The following is a 21,561-nucleotide window of genomic DNA, read 5'->3' as shown; positions in this document are numbered from 1 at the left end:
CAGTCAAGGAGTTGTTATTTGTGCACTTATCTTACAGTCACATGTCATCATGCCTTGAGGGCAGTAACTTTTACAATTGGCTTTCTTTCACTGGTATTTTGCCTTATTTAAAAAAATATGTTCCCAACAATTTATGACAAATGGTCAAGCAGATTGCACACGGAACACCCAAATACCCACCACCCACATTCTACAATTGCTAACATTTTGCTATATTGCTTTCATCACTTATTTATGCAGATATCCTTCCATCAATCACTGCATGATGGGTCAGTTTATTTTTTATGGTATTTCCTTCTCTTCTCCCTTCTTGACCAAATCCTTGATTCTTACCTCTTTGAAGCGTTTCTTTGGCAACCCTGCCTGAAAGTAAGATTTCCAATCTCTGGGAAATATAGTCATTTTACACTGATTATGTCTGCCATGTATGCTTACTATTTCATGTACTTACATCTTATTTCTCCACATCAGTGGTTCTGAACCAGGGGTGATTTGTACCCGCCAGGGGACATTTGGTAATATCTGGTGATATTTTGGTTTGTCATGATGTCAGGGTGAGGTTCTGGCATCTGGATACCAGGTTTGCTGCTAATCATTTTATAATAGACAAGGCAGTCCCCACAATAATGAATGAACAGCCCCAAATATCAATATTGCCAAAGTCAAGAAACCATGCACTAGATAAGTTATAAGTCCTCCAGCTTAGCAGCTGAAGGACAAGTGCCCATTGAAATACAAACCTGGAAAATACCCAAAAAGAATGTTAAATATGTGGTTAGACTGAGAGTGACCAGTCGCAATCTTTCCACCCATGATTTCATTATTCTAGGACACAAGTTACTTTATTCAATAACACTCTGTGGAAACTTCATGACTCCTGGCCTGTGTAGGTTCTGAAAGGGTCTTATTTTCATTGTGGTCCATGAATTTTTTTTGCAGAGACAACCCATTTTGAAACACATTCATCCAAGCAGATGCCTTGTGAGGAAGAGTGACTGGTGTGGGCTTACCCATAAACTGTGTCTCTACCCTCCGTTTCCGCTCTGTGGTTTGTTTCTGAGCTGCACCGTATGCTGCTGATTGAACACCCTGAAGACGCAGAGTTAGCATCACAGCCGTTTCTTCTTTGTTTCCGGCAGTTCCATAGGCAGTAACGTTTGCGAGGAGATCAAAAGAATTAGCTATCCCCTGCCATAAAATATAGAAAATGTCACTAAGGAAAATGGAAAGAGATGCCTGAAACTGAATATTCTGTGCCCAAGACCTTTCTCTAGAGATTTGGAACTAAAGAAACACCTTCCTTGGGGATGCTTGTCTTCCTACATATCGAGATGATAGGTGCATTGCAAAAGAATGCTTGGGAAATCAACGCAATTGTTCAAACCTAGTAGGAAGTAACTGTTCTCCTGTTATCGGGTCCCTTCTCGAAAAACTATGGATGAATACAGCTCTGCCTTCCTGTCCCACATTCTGTCCTTTCTGTCATTATTTTTCATGTATGTGTTGCTTTTCTTGTTCACGGTCTCCCTCTTCTGCTGTCTGCTATTCTCTTACTGTAAATATTCATTGTTAACCAATTGACTAAAACAGCAACTATATTAAAAAATAGTAAAATGAATAGAGTTAATCAATATGGTAAAAGAATCTGGTGAAATATCAGAGACTTCATGTATTGGGCCAGAAAAGAACATCTGTTTTCACCTGTTTACCTACTGAATTAAGCCAAATACATATACGTCTGTGGGCTTCTAGACTGAGGAACTTTTAGGGGGTGGGTGGAAGGAGAGAGAAGCATAGTATCCTCAGTGCAGACTCACAGGCCCTCTTTTGGAAATAGTTTTAACTATTAAAATCTCTCCGAACCTCCCGTTCTCCTAGTGATTTGGATACTTATTCTGTATGTGCTCCCTTTTCCTTCGAAAATGAACTAGGATTCCAGTGATCTGGCCTGCTAGCCAGATGATTGAGAGGAAACCCTGGGAGCCATTTGTGATGGTTCTCAACCACCCTTGTATATTAGAACCATTTGACAATTTAAACTATATAGACAATAGGACTCTAACCTCAGAGATTCTGATTCATCAGAGACCCAGGTATAAGTACATTTTGTACAGCCTTCCAAGTGTTTCTAATGTATGGTCAAGTTTGAGAATCACCAAGCATGAAAAGATATTAAAATATTAGAAAGGATTTCAAACCTTTAAAGAGAGTGTTGCATTCCCATTTCCACACCTATTTGAGAGCCTCACTAAGTCAGAGCAAATCCATTTATTGTTATTCTGATAATTTGTGAAAGTCAGCTAGTAAAACACACACTAGAATGGCAATTTGGACATTTTCTTTATACCACAGAGATCTGGGCTTCATAGAAATATGTGTATTTAACTTGGGCAGCCAAGACTTTGAGTGGCTGATAGTTCATGTGACCATGATGTTGACTTAAAGCTAATTATGCATTTATAGATGGTTAGTACAATTTGCCAGTAGTTTTCTCAGAACAAGTCAATATGTAAAAATCAAAATCAGTTATAAGAGATTTAGTATCTGAATTGACCACTCGAGGGATATTTTCTGGCATTCAACACATTTAGTATTAAAGAAAGGCATGCTCAACTGAGATTCAGAAAAAAAGGAAAATTTTTAATGCCATGACCTATGAGTTATTAAAAGATATAAAGCTGCATTAATTAAAAATGTTGTTCCTGTTAGGGAAATATGAAAATAGGTGAAACGAAGAGAGCAGAGAGTGTAAGAACTAAAGTCATGTGTGTGGGATGCCCAGCTCCAGGGCTGCAATAGGGCTAATGGTCAGTTCCCCACCCAATTCACAAAAAAATTGCAAAATAGTACACAGAATTTCTATACACACCGCACCATGTTTTAGTTATCACATTGCATTTTGAAAAGTAGCATTTTACATTAGCGGGTATCTAACGAATAAATAGAGCTGGTACATTTAGGTTCGTATTTGGAAAAATATCTACCACACAACATATTGAAAAATGTTGCGAGAGTCTTAAGTATATTCTATGTCTGCCCCTTCTCATGCCCAGTTCACAAGATGATGACGGTATGAAACTCACTTGGACTTCACAGTCTCTGGAAAATTTATTTTTGCCAAGTTGAGAAGAATTAGGGTTGATTTCTAAGAATGAAAAATAGAAGAGAAGCTGGAGAGAGTTACTTCCTCAAGGTCAGGAACTATTTGACCTTACAAGATGAAAAAACGTCTCCCCATTTTTCTTCTCAGATTCCTGTCGCATCAAGTATCTAAACGTGAGACAGGATCAAGTTTTCTAAAAAAAAAAAAAAAATGTTTTGGAGACCCAGGGAAACAGAGTAACATTAATGAAGAATGTTTACCTTCAAATGTTCCTGAATATTTCTCTCAAACTCCTTATACCATCTCTATAGACTATTCCCTATACTAGCCACGGTCCCTGTTTTATTATATAAAACAGTGTAACCTATCACCAGCATTGGTGGGCAAGAATTCTTGACATGATTTTTATGGCGTGTCCCCTGCCACCTTTTTTGACTACTGTTGTAGGTTGGGCTAAGGCAGTGCTTCTCAAACTCTGGTGTGCATCAGCACTGCCTGGAGGGCTTGTTCAAACACGCTGCTGGGTCCCATCCCCACAGATTTCAATTCAGTAGGTCTGGGGTGGGGCCTGAAAATTTGCATTCCTGACAAATTCCCAAACATTCCACTCTCCTGGCTGACAGGGATGCTTCTGCTTCTGAAGCAAAGGCAACTCTTACCCAACTTCATTAGTCTCTTCTCCTACCTGAAAGTGAAAATATCCAGTTATCAACTTGCACTCATTTCCTGACAGGACCGTTTACAGAAGAAACCCTTGCTTCCTTAGCTTTCCTCAAAGCCACGTGGCATAAGGCCAGACACTTCAATAAGCCCCTTCTAGCATCTTCTTACTGAGACACTGAAGCTTCCCAATGGGAGGTTCACTTTGCTGCAGCACATTAATAAACCTAACACTTTGGACATCATATGCATTCCTGGTGGTCCGCAGGCACTGGGATTTATTAATACTTACCCGTGCATTCTTCCTCTTCACGTGTGAAGTTTGACTTTCCCTTACTTGGAGCCAAACCAGGTTGAGGGGTACGAAGGTAGCTTCCAATTGGATAGGTCCAATAATTTTGGGGTGGTCAGTCAGTGGCATTCATCCTCATCTGTGGAATGGAGCAAACAGTTCATAATCAAACCAGCTGAATGTATACGCTCCACCTATCCATTGGTAGTGGTGCCCAAGACGTTTCTGTGGACTCACAGCATCAGAAATATTTAGAGATAATTGTTGAAAATATAAATCCCAAAGTAAATCTCAGACCCAGTAAAATGAATTTCAGAGAAGTTGGGACTCAGAATCTGATGTTTTCAGAAAAACGCTGGGTGATTTCATTCAGCATACAGGTTTGGGAGCCACTGATAAGGACAGCTGGACTGAAGAGATAAGAGATTTTCCTAAGATATTAAGAGCTTAAAAATTATCAGAGTGTATGTTCTTTGGGAGAATTCTTAGCAGTAACAGCCTGCTGTGCACAGAGGCAATAATTCTCCAGTATCATAGAGAGAATCAAAATGGGAATAGAAGACTAACCTGTTCATACAATGTCCACATCTAGGACAGGGACTGGATAAATGGGAAAAGTCAACTGTTATGCTGTTACAATTCCCATTTGTTTCCTGGGTTTTAATTTGATAATGTGCACAGGCTTCTCTATCTGCTTAGTAACGTTTCCAACTATGGATGGCCTTGGGCTTTGATTGAAAACCCTGGTCTATTAGGCTGTTATTGCAGAATGAGTTAAGACTCTAAGGTGTGGACTACTTTCAACATTCACTGTTATTTTTTTAAAGCAACCAATAAAAGAGAAAAATCAATTGTAGGCCTGGTGTCACGTTTCGGTTCTATGACCTGTTTTCTTCCTGGCATCTTTGCTCACTTCGGTAGGTTTTCTCTAGAATTTCACGTCATATTCTAAGGAACTGGTTCAATTTTGCTGCAACTACCTCTGTTCTGATTTTCGAAGGCTGTTACTCTATTTGGACTTACCATTGCAATCTTCTGTGCCATTTGTAAAATTTTCCCTTCCAGGACATGATATAAATCCTGTGTCAGTGGTAGATCCATAACCCTTTGTGATGTTATTGCACGTTGCATTTGGGGGACAAGTAGTGGAGACATTTTCACAGTCACAACAACCGTTAGAGTGGAGGAGAGGATAGGAACTCTGTTTAGACCCTGGGCTGCCTCAAGTCAACTTGAGTCTTGGTTACTTGAATCCTTTTATGTGCTGAGTGTGACACTCGGCAAGTGGTACTCACTTTGTAAACATTTGTTCAATGGATGATCAATGAACATGATTGGTGTTGCCAGCTTATGTTATTAGAAAAAAAAAATTTTCTTTCAGCAGGGACTCAAACTCTTTTGGAAAACATTGGAGCAATCCTCTTGAACTGTCCTACTCAAGGTGTGGTCTCTGGACCAGCAGCATCAGCATCACCCGGGAGCTTGTTACAAATGCAAATTTCCTGGCTCCACCCCAGCCCTACTGAATCTAAGTCTGGGTCCTGGGCTAGGAATCTGTTTGAACAAGCTCCCCAGGGGATGACGATGATGCTCAGGCTTGAGAACCTCTGCATCTCAGCTGCTTCTAGAATAAAAGAGTTCTCTCATGAAAACCCTAAGAATTTTTAATAAGACTTGATTTAGAATTTCTTGACCTTTATTTCATTCTTTTACATCAACTCAGTGAGGTGTCATGAGTCACCCTGTCACTATTTAAAGCTATAGTTTTCCATCAGCCAAAATTCCCAGGTTCATATTGGACTTCTTAAACCTCAGATTGTTTTCAACACCAGTTCTGTTTCTAGTTCTTCCTTCTTTATCACCTCACCAAACCTATGACTCATTTTCTCTCTCCTCATGAAGCTTTCTCTCTAATCCCCTCCATCTCCTCTCCTTTTCCCAAGATCCAAGTCCCTTTTATATCTTCTTATCCATTGTCCTATCTCACACCCTTTCTCCATCATCTCTGGAAGCAGATGGCTATGATTCAGGGGGCAGATTTATTTGTATAAGATTTAATTTTTAAATTACTTTTAATTTCATTAGTTGTGATATTGAAACTTTTGTATTTAATCCAAATGAGATAAAATTATAAAGAAAGAGATTCATCCTCTAACATATGATAAAGTAAATAAAAATTTTTAAAAATGTGTGCCAAAACATGCATCTAAATTGTTCACCTGGGAGATTATGCACTCATTTAAATAAAATCACTCCATCTAATATCTTTTAATTCTTTTCTCTTCCTTTTATTTTACTTTTTATTTTTCTGGTCTTCTTCCTTTTTTCCTCCCTCTTCACACCTATACAATTTGTCCTTGGACTTTATTACTGAGAAAGACAAGAAAATTCACCTCATTTTCACTTTTTCTTCCAAATAGTATTTTTGAAAAGAAATAAAAGACATACCATCTTCAACTGAAGAAGAAACAACACTTTTAATACCATTTTGTATGATTTCTGACATTTCACTTTGACCAACCACCTGGGGAAAGGATGAAATGATCTGAATCCATTGAGCCCCTATGTAAGCCCTGAGTCCTGAACTCACTAATGCATTGCTTCTGCAGGCCTCTGAAGAAGTGTTCTTCATTGCTGGTGTGCAATAGAGAAGTCATCTTATTTCCAACATTATGATCAGTGTTTGAGTCGGAGGAAATAGAAACAACACTTATTGTGCACTTATTCTGGCGAGTACTGAAACAGGCAGTTTACTGGAGTTATCTTACTTAATCATTGAAGCAGGCCTCTTCATACAGTAACTCTTAAAGCCATTTTAGTGACCAGGAAAATGAGGTTCAAAGAAGTGAAGTCACTTGCCCCTGGTCTCCCAGCTGGTAGATTGCAGGACGGATAGAGTCTGGCATACTAGGGAAAAACCTTCATGGAGGCTATTACAGCACCATGTTTCAATGTGCACGCGCATGATTGTGGACACACAACAGCAGTTGTAATGGGGTCTCATTTTAGGTTTTCCCAGGAGAAACTACTGATGGATAATTCTGGTCTTTAGATTCCATGTAATTTTCAAATTATGTACAAATATTTTGCACCCTCTTATCTTCCTCAACAGCTATAAATCCATATCCTTTCTGAATCTAAATCAGCTTCCATTTTAGCGAGTAATGGAATACTCAAATGCAAATACCGTAGATTTACTTTCCAATGAAAACCTATACATGCTCATTTGATTAAGGTGTTATTTTTAGGGAAAAAAAGAAGTATATTCAAGTAGACAAAAGAGCCATATATATTCTGCGAAATATTGCAAAAATGTTACCTATTGTAGCTGCCCCTCTATGGCCGCAGGAAGTGAGGAAACAGTGAGATTCCTCTCTTCTGGTTATAAAGAGTGAGTATCAGAAGCATTTGAAGGGTCATTATTTTTACATAATGGAAACAATGGACAAAATGCCATTTTGCATTATTTTGTAATAAAGTTACTTATTAATAAAGGAGTGAAGCAATGTGCCTTCTCTCATTTTGCCATTAAGAATCTAGTTAAATGAAGCTTTGATTAAAATAACGCCTATCACTACTAAGCGTTTATCACACATAAGGCATCCCACAAAATGACATTCAGGTGTTCTATTTATTTTATTGCATTTCCTCAAAATAGCCATAGCATGTAAATATTATCATTCCCATATCAAGTTGAGGAAGAAGCAACCTAGAGAGGTTCTATATTCTCCCCAGGTCATCTCTTGGTATCTATGGGAGCAGAGGTTCAAACTCACGATTGTCTACCTGTAGATCAAATAGCGTTGGCCTCCATTCTCTGTGTGATATTCTCTTCATTACTTAAGAAGCTCACTTACCATCTCTATGCCACACTTTCTCCATCGGAAACAGGTTGAGGACAAGGTTTGTCTTTCTTACCTCCAAATGGTTGTAGGATAATATAAAATCACACACAGGGACTGTGTTGAAAACCCAATGCTGTAGAACTGCAAGAGGTACTAACCACTTCCTTCACCATCAACAAACCTTGGGTTGAACACTTTTGAATCTCAACGAAAGCAAGAAAGCAGTAGAGTCCTGAGAGAGAACAAAGATAATTTAGGTTAATAGCTGGCATCCACAAATGCCTTCTGGGTCTTGGAGTCGGCCTGGGGCTGACCTTTTTTGCCATCCTGCACATTGCAGAGTTCAGTACTGTTTCTTAGTTTCCGCCAAACCAGGTGCAGAAGTTCAATTAGGGAAATACAGTGTGCCACTGGCATAACTCCAACATTTCCACTCTAGCCAACGGTCTTTCACATTTTTGATCGTGGAGAGACCATTATAAGAGTGGATAATTGGCCCTTGGGAATCAGATTCGATGTTTATTAAGGGACTGTTTCCTAGGAGTTTCATTCTTTAGAAAATAAAGTATTGCCAAAAAAAAGGCAAAACACGAAAGTTGGACAGAAACTCAAGAGTGAAACAGAGTCAACAATTAGAGGTGTATTCTTATTTAGTTGGGATTGTCACCAATGTCACATTTTAATGACACAGGATTTTAAGGTGCATGTCAGATTAAGTCTGGTGGCTAGTACTTGTGAAGTCTCAATTTTATGATGCCATCTTTGCCATTATTATTTCCTTGACCTTTTCCCTCCCCTCACCTTTACCTCGACACAAACACATACACACACACACAACCACCACCACCATCAACAACAGGGGCGCATGGATGACACAGGATGGATAAGGCGATGCTGCAGCTTAGCAGACTAAAAGAAGACGAGATGATAACAGTGATCTGAAGACAACTGTCTTTTAGGTTCAGCAGTTTATCTGCAGGCTTGAACTGCACGTTAGATCATTTTCTGTTTGGAGTGGGAATAAGCTGCTTAAGCCCTTACCCCAGAAAAGCAGCACTCCTCTTGTAGCCAGAGGTTTGAGCGCTGTTTCCTGACAAAAGTCAGAGACACACCTGATCCCTTATTTCTCCCACCTGTTTCATAGAATCTTCAGCGATGATGGTCTAGTCATGTAAAACAATACACAATTTTCCTTATTACCAAAATTGCATGATCATTTTAGCAGAAAATCAGGTAAGCAAAGAGAAAAAAAAATGAAAACTGAGTCAACTGTAAGTTCATCTTTCAAAGATAGTCCCTATTAATATTTTGGTGCTTTGTCTTCCAGCCAATTTTCCTCTTATGTAGATAAACATAAAAATTTCATTTCACAACGTTGGTATCCTATAATAGCTAAACTTAGTTTTTGCTCAAAAAATAGACTCCGATTTGATTTTTAATGTCTAGAGTACTTAATTTGAATTTATTATAATAGCTTTAACCAGCATCCTATCAACAGACACTTAAGAGTTTGGAAAATTTTCAATATTATAAGTCAGCTTACATGGAAGGTCTTCTTTGGTTCATCATGCATTGGACAAGGTCCCATTTTTCTCAGACATCAGTGGGGAAGGGCAAGTCGGACCTGATTCCAATAACCTTGTGACGGCCTTTTCCCCGGTTAAGGACTCTTGAATCACAAATATCTCCAAAATTTCCAGCATAATAGTTAGAGCTCCGCATACCACTATCTCTGTCTCCTCAAACAGCCCAACATCTTCACCAGCTCCTGTGGCCCCAGAAAAACCACAGTGACACCAGGGACCTCTGCTACAGCAACCAGTTTTTCTGGAAACCACTCCAACCTGGAAGGAAGAGAATAAATCCCCCTTTTTCTGCCTCTGTTTTATGTTTCCTGTGTGACACGACTTCTGCCATTTATACTTGTATGACTTTCCAGGGCTGCTGTAACAAAATAGCACAAAGCGGGTGACTTAAAACAAAAGAAATTCAATCTCTCCCAGTTCTGAGGCCTAGAAATCTGATATCAAAGTAGCAGCAGGCCCTTCCTTGACTCCCCCAGCTTGCGGTGGTGGCCGCTAATCATTGGTGTTCATTGGCTGCAGCTGCAACAGTCCAATCTCTGCCTCTGTCATGAAATGCTGTTTCCTCTCCAACCAGTCATATTGGATTAGAGTCCACACTAATGACCTCATCTTAACTTGATCACATCTGCAAAGACCCTCTTTCCAAATAAGGTCACATTCATAGCTTCCAGGGATTAGAACATCAACATATCTTTTGGGAGACACAATTCAACCCATAGCAATAGCCTTGCTCCAAGTCAGGAGAGGTGGGTTTGAGTGTGGGAGACCATAAGTTTATGAGGTGGTTGCAAAACCTAGAAGACTCTGCCTCAGCCAGAGTCTCGTGTGTGTGTGTAGTTGTGCATCTTGCAATTCCCAAGTCAGTAGCCATGTAAGCCTTTCATTTTTTATCTTAATATATTTTATTTAACCCAACATCTCCCAAGAATTATCATCTCAACATGTAGTTAATATATAATTATCATTGAGGTATTATACATTCATATTTTTATATAAAAGCTTTGAAACCCATTGTGTATTTTACACTTACAGCACATCTCAATTTGGACTAGCCCCATTTTAAATGCTCAATGGTGACATGCAGCTAGAGTCTACCAGATAGGAAAATATGGTTTAAAAAAATAGATTTTATTTCTTATAACGTTTTACAGTTATAGGTTTATCGTTTTAGGTTTACAGAAAAATTAAGTGGAAATTGTAGAGAGTTCCTATATATACCCTAATCCCCCCCAACATAGTTTCCCTATTATTAACATCTCATTAGTAATCTATATAATTTATATAACATTATTACTGTAACATTATTAACTACAAAGTATTAACTTTAGTGTGGTACATTTGTTATAATTCCTGAACCAGTCCAGATACCTTATAATTAATGAAAGTCCATAGTTGGAATTAGGGTCACTCTTTGTGTTGTACATTCTATGGGTTTTGACAAATGCATAGTAATATGTATCCGCCATTACAGAATCATATAGAACTATGGTTTCACTGCCCTAAAATCCCCTTTGCTCCAGGGCCATAGAGGTGTGTAAGTGTGACCTTTGTCTTAGTCATAGATGTTTGGGGTGATGGGGAATACAGGGGCTCCTTCCAGCTAGTATCCTCTGCTTTAGGGTGAGGCAAGGGAGGAATTTCTCACAACAGCATTAATAATGGAGGAAACCAATGTTGAGGGTGCAGAAGTGGATCATCACAACATATTGATCCCGGAATTAACATGGTTAAAAGAACTGAGGAAAAGGAAAGGAGGTCAATTTTTAGAAAATCAAAATGCAACTTTATTTCTGCATTGATCTTGAGTTACTGATTTGGAATCTTATAAATTCAGCATGACTATTGATTCCCCAGGCAGGGACTCATGGGTTTGTGGTGTTTCTGCACTCATGATTGGTGTGCAGCCATGCATGGGTCACACACAGAATGTTCTGTGGCTGCCCTGGGCCCTGGGTGTGTGAGTCTGTCCCTCCCTATCTTGCACTTTGGAGGCATTGATGCTGGATTGTTCTTGTCTGAGCCCTGAGTGGCATGGGCCCTGTCTGTCACCTTCACCTTACACCTGACATCGCCTCCTCTGATGCAGTTCATTTGCATCACTGCAGAGGTTGTTCATGCAAATGGCTTGTTGACTCAGGCTTGGGACCCAATCTAGCCAAGAGCAGATGGTCCCTGGAACCTTGTTATCAATGGACATGGATGAAATCATAGAGTTTAGGGATACCAAATAAAGGAAATGTGCATACCTCACTAAGACTCTATACACTCGTCCTTGGAGATTACATCCTGTGAGAGATGCATAAACACAGTCTCCTCCTTTCTTCCTTTTCAGGCACCTGAGAATGGCATCAAAGTAGACATGGTTTCATGTCTCCCCATCCCACACAGCCTTACCTGTGGAAATTTGTACAGTTCCAGCAGTGTTCCAATCTGGGCAGAAATTGCACATGTTGTTCCAGTAAGGGCTGCTAGAGACTTGCTCTCTCTCCTACAGGTATAATTTGGGATGTCGTTGCCCAGCCCTGAGAGCCAAGTGAGTGAACTCTCCAGTGTCCTCTGTTCATAGTGCAGGACATTATAGAGATCAACTCCCAAAGATATGTTGGGTAAAAAATGGTGGTTTCTGTTGATTTCCTCAATGGCAAAAACCAAGGCCACAACATACTTATAGTTCTTGTACTGAAACCTGCTGAGACGGATGGGGCTCCTTAGGGAAAAGACTCAAACCACAATTATCTTCAAATCCAATGTAATCACTTAATTAAGGAAGAATGCCAAGCCAACTCATTCCATCTGTGGCAACAGCGCTCCTGAAGCCTTAGAATTTATAGCTAAATCAAGTAACATCACCTGGGCTCTGGAACATCCTTACTGAATTCCACACACATGGAGAAAAGTGATGAAGTTTATGAGAAAAGTTTAATGAATGGAAAAGCAGATCACATTCAGAGTGTGTTTTGTAAATGGTTCTTTGGTTCAGGATCCAAAATGCTTGTTCATTTGAACACGTCATCAAATGCTTCAGAGAACAGCAATAATATCAACATGAGATTGGAGATAGCCCTGGGGAGGAAGAGTAATTACAAGTGAAGGCTCTGGGACAAGCAGAGAAGCACGGCATCTGTGGGTTGAGAATGGGGCAGCAGAAGGCTGGCAATCAAACTGCCTAAACTTCTGCCCCATGAAACTCGTGTATCTGCCACTGTCAACAACAAGGCAGCTAGGAAGAGCTTCAGAGCTCCCATGAAGAAGGAATCACTGTAAGGCAGGAACATCTGGGAGAAGTTTGAAGGAGTTAAAACAAAACACTTAGGAGTCTAAGAGACACAGCCCTGTACAGTTTAAAAATTGAAAATATGATTACCAAAACTGACTCAAATAGAAAATAAAGAGAGAATATTATACAAATGTGGCCATGTGGTTTCAAGAGAACATTTGAGAAAAAAATTCCAAATATCCACCAGGCCTGGAAGAATTTACATGGGTCGTTGCCTGCACGCCAACTTGGCCAGGAACAAGGTCTCCTGAGCTGGTGTGAATGGAGAGCAGAGGGCGAAAAGAAAAGCATTCAGCCTTTCGTCCTGCAATGAGAACAAGCTCTCCCTCCAGCATCCAGGTGCCTGAAGCTGCGGGGACACATGAGTTGAGCTTGACTTCCGCCCCCAGGAGACTCACCCCAGACCTTCCCTGACAACACACGTGTCATTATAAATAACATGTCAGTACATTTGAACATTTAGATGAAATTCACAAATTGCCAGGAAAATGAAAGTTACCAAAACTGTCTCAAGAAGAAATGAGAATTCTGAATAGTCCCATATCTAAAGAAGAAACTGAATCCATAGTTTAAAACATTCCCACATTTCATCGTGGCCAACACCGCTGCTGGCAAATTCCACCAAACATTCAGGAGAGAAATAATACACATTGACTCTAGCTCTTCCACAGAACAGGAAAAATGGGAAAAACTTTTTTATTTATTTTATGAGAATAGCTTAACTTTGCTACAAAAATCTTACAAGGTCATTACAGGAAAGGAAATTTACAAGCCTCTTTTTTTCTGGAACTAAACTCATGTATTCCTAAAAAAAATTAACCTTCCAAATCCAGCTACATATTTGAAGCAGGCCACATCATGACCAAATTTGCTTTAAGCATTGCTATTCAGTGTGCTACTTCCTGAAAAAGGAGAAATAATAATCTGGGTAACTGCGGTTATTGTCTATTATATATATCATGTTTAATCTACTATAAATAGAACTGGTCATGTTCTGTTTGTTGGCCTGGGTGGTGTTAACACATGTGTACACTTTTTGATCTTTACACTTGGGTTTGTGCTCTATTCTGATTGTATGTCATATTTCAACAAATATGTTTATTAAAAAGAGAATGAAAGCACAACAACGAATGAAAACCATAACAGTTATCCAATTGAGAAGTGCCCAGAGGACTAACCAGAAAGTTGGGGGAAAACAAACTGAAACAGACCTAACAAGTTAAAATGCAGAGTTATTTAGAGTCAATACAAACCAGAAATTTACCTTATTGAAGGTGAAATTGTAGAGATATACACATGTGCATGTGAGTATTCTATCATGTATACATACATGTATGTGATATACATAGGTACATGCATTATATATATGTATGAGTGTTTGTGGACACACACGCACATATGCTTCTCTCTATATATAGAACTTATAGGGGGAATATTTATCTGTGTGTGTGTATCCATACATATACATACGGCGGCTCTGGAGACGGCGGGAGGGACAGATGTTTACTGACCACCTACAAGGTTTCTCAAACTTAATTTTTCCAACATTTGAAATGTCATTTTTTAAAACTTAATATATGTTTCAATAACACATTTGTATTTTAATGTGTTATACCAGTATAATCCCAGCATTTTTAATTTGTTCATTAATGGCAGAATTCTCCAGCTTGTATGCATTCTCTTGATGCTGTGATGTAATAGGCTGGGCGCTGACAGCCTCCCTTTTGTATTCCAGAGGTTGTGTGAAACCTCAAGTTTGTGGTCTCTCTCTGGCCTGCAGATTTGGACTAAGTTTCTGCACGTGCTCACTAGCTGTCCTCCAAAATTCACTCTAACCACCACTGTTGGGAGCATACACAGGGAAGAAGCCCTAGGGTGGAGGTGTGTGTATGTGGGGCACGCAGAGCACTGGGGGTGCCTAAGGGCCAGCTGGGGAGATCCATGGGTGAGGCATACCCCACAAGTCATGGGAGACTTCTTGATGGAGTGCTCAGTGCAGTTACAGGATCCACAGCCTTTAAAGCCCTCTAAGAGTACCTATCTGCCAATGCCCCCAAACTCTTCAACCCATCCACACTCATATTTTTGTGCTCCAACAGAGGGCTGGAACGTCTCTTCTTGAAACCTGGACTTCCACAAAGGCCCTCTCCTCTGTGTGTCATGATCTAAGACAGTGTTTTCAGGGGTTTCCATGCAGCAGCTGAAAGGAGCTTGAGCTGGTTCACGGGCCACTGCAGGGTCCAGAGCTGGGACGGAGGTCTGTCTGCCTATTACCAGATGCATGGGTGGGTGAGACGCCCTCTGGGTCCCTTGGCATATGGTGCTGGATCCCACTTCTCCCACAAAGGCACTTTTGTCTATGGATGGATGCCAAAGCATTGTTAGTGCAGGAGTAGAAAAACAGAAGGTGTCTTATTCCACCATGATGCTGATGTCACTCTCCTTCTTCGAATTACAGAGATTCAAATTTGACTCAGTTTTTCAGGAGCCTGCTATTTGCCTACAATTCTCTACAACCTCAGACCCTCCCAGACCCACTCTATGAAGGACATAGAAAGAATGTTCTCAGATCTACTTACAAGGGCCAGGCAAATAAAAGCCAACAAATTGGTTCTGGTCACTCTGCTGGGAACAGAGGGCAGTGGACGTCTCATACATTCTGGTTTGGAAGCAAGAATTCTTGTTCTCTGTGGAGGAATAAACAACAAGAAAAGAGAGCCTGTGGTAGGTAAATACATGCTTGATTCATCTGAAAAGATCATCTCCTCCCCTTCAACTTGAAGGTTAGTGTAGGGAGAGAGCACGGGTAGTTTCCACTGTTCACCTTCTCCCTTAATATTCAGAACAAAGAATCAGTTTTATTTTGGGTGGCAATTCAACAAACTAAAAGATAAAATTCCTAACCCCTCTTGCAGATAAGAGTGACCAGACCAAATTCAGGCCAATGATGTGTGACAAGAAGTATGGAGCGGGGGTTTGTGGAGGCTGCACAGATGGAACTGACATAGATGGGAGGTTCAGCATTAGACACATGTGACACCAATCCACAGGTGTCGTAGCTATTATCTCATATACACCTGACGATGATCCTAGAAAGCTGTTTTAGCACCATCCCCATTATGCAGGTTGGGAGACTGGGGAGATATTGAGAGGCACAGTGGCTTTTCCAGGACACAGAACTGGTAGGATAAAAGAGGTGTGACTTCAGCTCTGTCTCCTCAAAGCTGGCCACTGGTTCCACTCCCAAGGAGCTGTGGGGAGGGTGGTGATGGATATTTGTGTACAGTGATGGAGATGACATGGGCAAGGAGGGAGAGCAGCCAACAGCCTAGAGGGGGCTTTGGGTGGGTCTGATTGAAGGAAGGGGCCAAGTAATAGAACCTTGAAGAAGTGACCTCACTTCCTTGGTGACAGCCCCCAACAGAACTTAGAACTCTGGTTACCAGGCACCCACATTGTAACCACAGCCTCCTGTCCAGTTCATTTGAGTGGAGACACTCGACACAGCAGGATGTTCTCGTGTTGTCCCGTGACTTTCCGAGGCTCTGGCCCCCGGAAAGCCAAGAATGAGAGCATGTTAAGTCGCATTAGACATTGGCTCAGCCCTCACCTCGAATGTCTGTGGCCTTTTGGCAGGAGGAACCATCAGGTAACAGTGTAGCCCAGGGCAGGCCACTCTAGGTCAGCCCACAACTGTGATCCCAAATGGACAGCCCCACACCCCTTGACCCTCATTGTGTGTGTGTGTGTGTGTGTGTGTGTGTGTGTGTGTGTGTGGGAGGTGGAGTTAGAGAAGGTAGTATGAGGAGGAACCACCCAGAGCAGGAGCAGGTAGCTAAATGGTGGAGATCTGGTGGTGTGTCATGTTCATACTGAAGATTTGGCTGCAGGAGAGGATGGTGAGTGCTGGGGACCAAGCTCTTCTACCCACACGTGAATCCCAGGCCATCGAGGTGTCATCACATTCCTTCCCTGATGGAGACTATGCAGATGCCCCTCTGTGTCTGAACTGTGGTGGGGTTTCCCTCTGTGGCGAAGTCCAGGCAGGCCCCTGATGCCTCCTGGCCTGACTTCTGGGCACTGTCACTGCACCCAAGTGATGGTTGAGGAGCTGGTAGATGGTTTCCAGTTCGCCATCTCCCTGGAGAGGACACAGGTGCACCAGTCCATCAATGAAGAGGGCTGGTCTGAGGTGAGTGTGGGTGCAGAGGGGTCTTCATACCCAGGACTCTGAGATGACCAAGGCACTACTAGAATGCAGACTCAAATCTGAGTCTCCCCTGGAACCCCCCAGGGTTTTCTCATTAGAGTGCTCCACAGTCCCACTCCCAAAGGAATCTGGACCTCCACTCCCTCCCACCAGCTACACAGGAGGGTAGAAAGTCACCTCAATCCTCCCGCTGGTTCACCATGATGTCATTGAGTGTATGTACCTCCTCCTCTCCCTCAGTGTGAGGATGAGTCCACCGTGAATTTAAATGAGGCCTGCAGGATGCGGGCCCTCCAGACAGGCATGATGGAGAAGCTGACAGAGTCCATCGCACCAGCTTTCCTGAGGAGGAACATCTCTAGCTTCACCACCTTCATGGTCAACTACTCGGCCTTAGACACATCCCACCAGGTCCTGGACCAGCTGTTTACTAGGTGAGTGGCCACTCCCTCCTCAGCACAGTGGTGACTCTGCCCCCTGCCAGCTGTGTGTCCTGGGAGTGTCACAGAATCTCTCTGAGCCTCAGTTTGCTCCTCTGAAAAGTAGGGTGGGAGAGGATAAATTTCATGGGGATCTTGTAGGAACTCATGGGATCAGCCATGGCGGGTGCTTACATGGTGCCTGGCTCTGCAGAGAGGGCTGTGGACGTGCTGTGGTTGTTCATGGTGTTTATTTCTCTCTTCCCCGTGAAAAGTAGTCTGCCTCACCCATCTCTGAGATGCGGCCTTTCTGAGTTTGGAAAAGCACATGGAAACCACCCTGTCAAGGAGTTGGAGATTCCATCCAGCTGGTCCTGGTCCTTTTCCTTGGGGTAGCCAATCAAGGATCTCTGGGGCAGCAGAGAGGCCCTAGGCCCACTCAGGTGTCTGGGATGGTTCTGGGTGGACAACATTTATTGAACCATGTAGATTAAGCACCTACTGCATGCAGGACATTTGGAGACAGTAAACTCAGTGAATGAAGGAGACACAATGCGTGGCCTCAATTTCCATCTGAGAGTCAGACATTGACATTCGACATCATTCGCAGGTCTTGTCATCCACCGTCCATCCCAAGGGATGCCCTCAGAGCCTCCTTTACATCTGGAGGCATCTCCCCTTATTCCAGCCAGGAGGGCAGAGCGCAGGACCACCTAAAAAAGTGAGTGGTGTTTGGGTGCAGAAGGACGGGCTCCTGTCTCTGAAGCACAAGCTGTGGGGGAGAGATGGAGGCTGTGGCTGAGGGGAGCCTGTCAGAGCCGCATCTCACGCGTCTGTTGGTTCCCATGGGAAGGCAGAGGCCTGGTGGCTTCCACTCCAGGAGGACAGGAGTCACAGAGCTATGGATGGGTGCCAGGACCCCTGGGAACCAGAGGGGTGGCTGGGCTGAGTTCTCCCCTAGAAACCCATTCCCACCACAGACCCATTTGAATCTGCCTCCCCTTCTCCACATCTACCTCTTCTGACCACCGCCTCCAGGCCCAGAACAGGAGGTGTGTGAGCAACCTGGTCACACATCTGTCTCAGTGCTCAATCCAGTTGCACAAGTGCATGGAGGGCTGGGGTGGGCTGTGTCCCAGACCTTCAGGAGAAGAGTGTCAGTGGGAAGAGAGTCACAACAGACTCTGTGTCAACCTGCTGGATAAGCAGGCCTGCCACTGCCAGGACAGCCTCACAGGGGTCAGGGCTGCCATGTGGCTCTCACCTGGATGGAGAGGGGCAGGCATAGGGCCCAGTCCCAAGCCAGGGTGCCTTGGGTGAGAAGCGTGGAGGGAAAGGCCAGGCCTCTGACTCTGTTGCCCAATTGCCTCCCCCAGTGCCATCTCTTCTCTGGTGGAAACCTGCCTGGACTCAGGGCAGGATTTCTGGGAGCTCCTGCACTATCCCTGCTTCAGCATGAAGCTGGCCTCTCTGCATCTCAGCTTGCCTGGCTCGGGGCTGCAGGGCCACGCCTACCTTCTCCAGGTCCAGCTGGAGCATCCACGGCCCATTGAGGCAGAGCTGGAAGGTGAGGCGACTGCAGTCTGGGAAGACAATTTGCAGAGTGTTCAGAGGCTTGGTTCACTTCAAGGCAGTGGGGTCTTTCCTGGCTTTGACAGGACAGGGGAAGTCAGCTATTTGAGTGAAACTGTTTTTTTCTCCTATTGCAGTACCATCTCCAGAGCTCCCTCCAGCTCCAGAGCCAGAGCAAGGGCCAGCTCCACGGCTAGATCCAGCTCCAGCTCTAGTTCCACCACCTGTGCTAGAGCTGGAGCCAGTGTCACCTCCATCAGTCCCTCCAGGGCCAGAGCCACCACCAACATCAGCTCCAGCCCCAGTGCCAGCTCCTGAGCTGGAGCCAGCTGGACCATTGGCTCCAGGGAGAATCCTCCCTCCACCTGGAGAGATAACAGCAGAGCCAGATCCAGCCCCAGAGCCCGCCTGCCCCTGGGACGTGACCACCAAGAACCTGCTGAGGGAGGAGAAGCCTGGCTTCTTGGAGTTCCCTCCCCGGCTGGTGGCAGAGCAGTTGACACTGATGGATGTGGTGAGCAGCGGGGCTCTCAGGGCAGGTGGGGCCGGCCTTCCCTGTGCCATCAGCTGCCCCAGACCTGCCATTTCCTGATCCAGAATCCCATGATCTCGGTCCAACCTCTTGCTTCCCCAGTTACCCTCGTGACCTGAGCAGCCTTCTTAACTCCCAAGCCTTTGCTGTCCTCATGTGGACAGTAGGGGTGGACTTTGAGAGCAGCTGCCATGCAGAGCGGCTGTGCAGGTGGATGAGGTGGAGCAGAGAGGAAGTTGGGCAGAGTCTGCGCTTTGGTGGGGAAGTGGAGCACACTGAAGCGCTGTCTCGTCCTTGGGTAGTTCACTCATTTGCCCAGGAGGCCTCAACAGCCTCAACACTAATTAGGCACCTCATGTGTACATGACTACAAGGCAGACAAACAAAGCCCCTGGTTGTTGCTGCCTTCGGGGAATGTGCATCTGAAAGAGGAGTCAGACCCCAGGATGGTCACAATGGGTGAAAGATGCCCCTAGAGATGGTCAAGCAGGAGCCAAGTTCTGGTGCTTGGAGGAAGTGAGACTGGGCGGCGAGCAAATGCCACTTCCCTGCGCCACAGTATTGGTTCCTGGGTCATCCTGTGCTGGGTGCCCTCAGGGGACACAGGCAAGACCCAGGGACTCCCACAAGCCTCAGGCCGCATTCTCAGCTTCCTGAGCTCCAGCTCTCACCACTGACCCAGCCTGGGACTGGGGGCTGCAGATGCTGAGCTAGGCTGTGGCAGGGCTGGGTGACACTCCCTGTCCTCCCCAGGAGCTCTTCAAGACAGTGAGGCCCCACGAATTCCTGGACTCCATCTGGTCCCAGGGTGACAACAGGGGCATTGAGCACCTGGCATCGACCATCCATGCCACCATGACCCACTTTAACAGAGTGGTCGAATGTATCATCACCACCTGCATTGGGGACCCGAGCATGACGGCCCAGGACAGGGCCAGGGTGGTGGAGCTCTGGATCCAGGTGGCCAAGGTAAGATGTGGGAGGCCCTGGGAGCCCCTCTCTGGATTCAGGGGAACTGCCCCTTCTCCTTTATCAGCTCTCACGTTTGAAGTCCGTGGTCTGAGTCTTTGCACAAACTTTAGGCCCCTCCTGTCAGGACTCGATTACCTGACTCCTGGTCCCAGTGGTAGGAAGCTCACCACTTCCTGGGCTCCTTTCTTGGCTTGAGCTGAAATCCTCCTCCCTGGAAGTATTCCTCATCAGGTTCCAGCTGTGCCTTTTCCGGGTTACCTGAGCCGCTGTCTCATCCAGGACAGGAGACATCAATGAGGGGACAGAAGCCAGAGGAAGCAGGGCTCCAGCTCCCCCTCACAGCTCATTCTCTTCCCTTCCCCAGGAATGCCACGGCCTGAGGAACCTTTCCTCTCTCCATACGATCTTCTGGGCTCTGGAGGGCCCCTCCATTCAACGTTTAAAAGAGACGTGGAGACAGGTGTCCAGGTGGGTAGGCCTCTCTCCATGCGAGCACCACCTGGGTGGACCAGACACCCCCCACAGGGCTGGCATTGCCCTTCAGTCAGTTGGGACCTCCTGGGAGACAGCAAACCCTGGGGATAGGGTCTGACCTGGTTGGCAGGCTTCAAGTCTTTCTGAAAACTTAGGCCAGTGGTTCTGCCTCAGGAATCAGTTTCCCTAAGTGACAGATCATGGCTTGAACCAAATTGAAGATTTTCAAGTGTTTGCAGCAACAGAACTCTCTGTCCACATGAAATTAAGACTGTTTAAAACACATCTGCTGAGAAAATAAGAGAATGGAGGCCCCAGGTGACAATAGGAGAGCCCCTCCCCAGTCCCAGACACCTCAGGGCTCAGACGACACAGTGAAAATGCTCATCCAGGCTGTCTGGATCTTCTGGGTTTTCAAACAAAAGGGATTTACCCTCAAACCACTCCACAGTGTTTCTTTCGTTTTTTCCCTCCTCAGAAAGAACTGTAAAATAGTTAAAAAGATCTTCCAAACATGCCACCGGGAGAGCAGGAAGCTTCTTAAGGAGGTGAGTGGAGGCTGGAGATCTGGAAGGACGGGAGGTGAGGTGGGGAGGGACCAGGCAGGATGTGCTTTGGT

General features: G+C 44.2%; 1 protein-coding gene across 1 annotated transcript; it reads left to right on the top strand.

Annotated features, from left to right (window-relative positions):
- Positions 1-20,114: 20,114 nt before the first annotated feature.
- On the top strand, positions 20,115-21,068 carry LOC131402670 (ral guanine nucleotide dissociation stimulator-like). The gene is made up of 2 exons (XM_058537278.1): positions 20,115-20,465; positions 20,833-21,068. Exons 1-2 carry the CDS (start codon positions 20,352-20,354, stop codon positions 21,058-21,060), a joined length of 342 nt encoding a protein of 113 aa, XP_058393261.1. The 5' UTR covers positions 20,115-20,351; the 3' UTR covers positions 21,061-21,068.
- The last annotated feature ends 493 nt before the right edge of the window (positions 21,069-21,561 follow it).

Source organism: Diceros bicornis, unplaced genomic scaffold, assembly GCF_020826845.1.
Source record: "Diceros bicornis minor isolate mBicDic1 unplaced genomic scaffold, mDicBic1.mat.cur scaffold_207_ctg1, whole genome shotgun sequence".
NCBI classification, from domain to species: Eukaryota; Metazoa; Chordata; class Mammalia; order Perissodactyla; family Rhinocerotidae; genus Diceros; species Diceros bicornis.
The sequence above is the reverse complement of the archived record's forward strand: the minus strand, read 5'-3'. Positions and strand labels throughout refer to the sequence as shown.

Bases quoted from the DNA above. Each gene is read 5' to 3' on its own strand.
- LOC131402670 (XM_058537278.1), top strand. From the start codon at position 20,352: ATGACCCACTTTAACAGAGTGGTCGAATGTATCATCACCACCTGCATT. The intron at 20,466-20,832 runs GTAAGATGTGGG...TCCCTTCCCCAG, and splicing joins TCTGGATCCAGGTGGCCAAG to GAATGCCACGGCCTGAGGAA.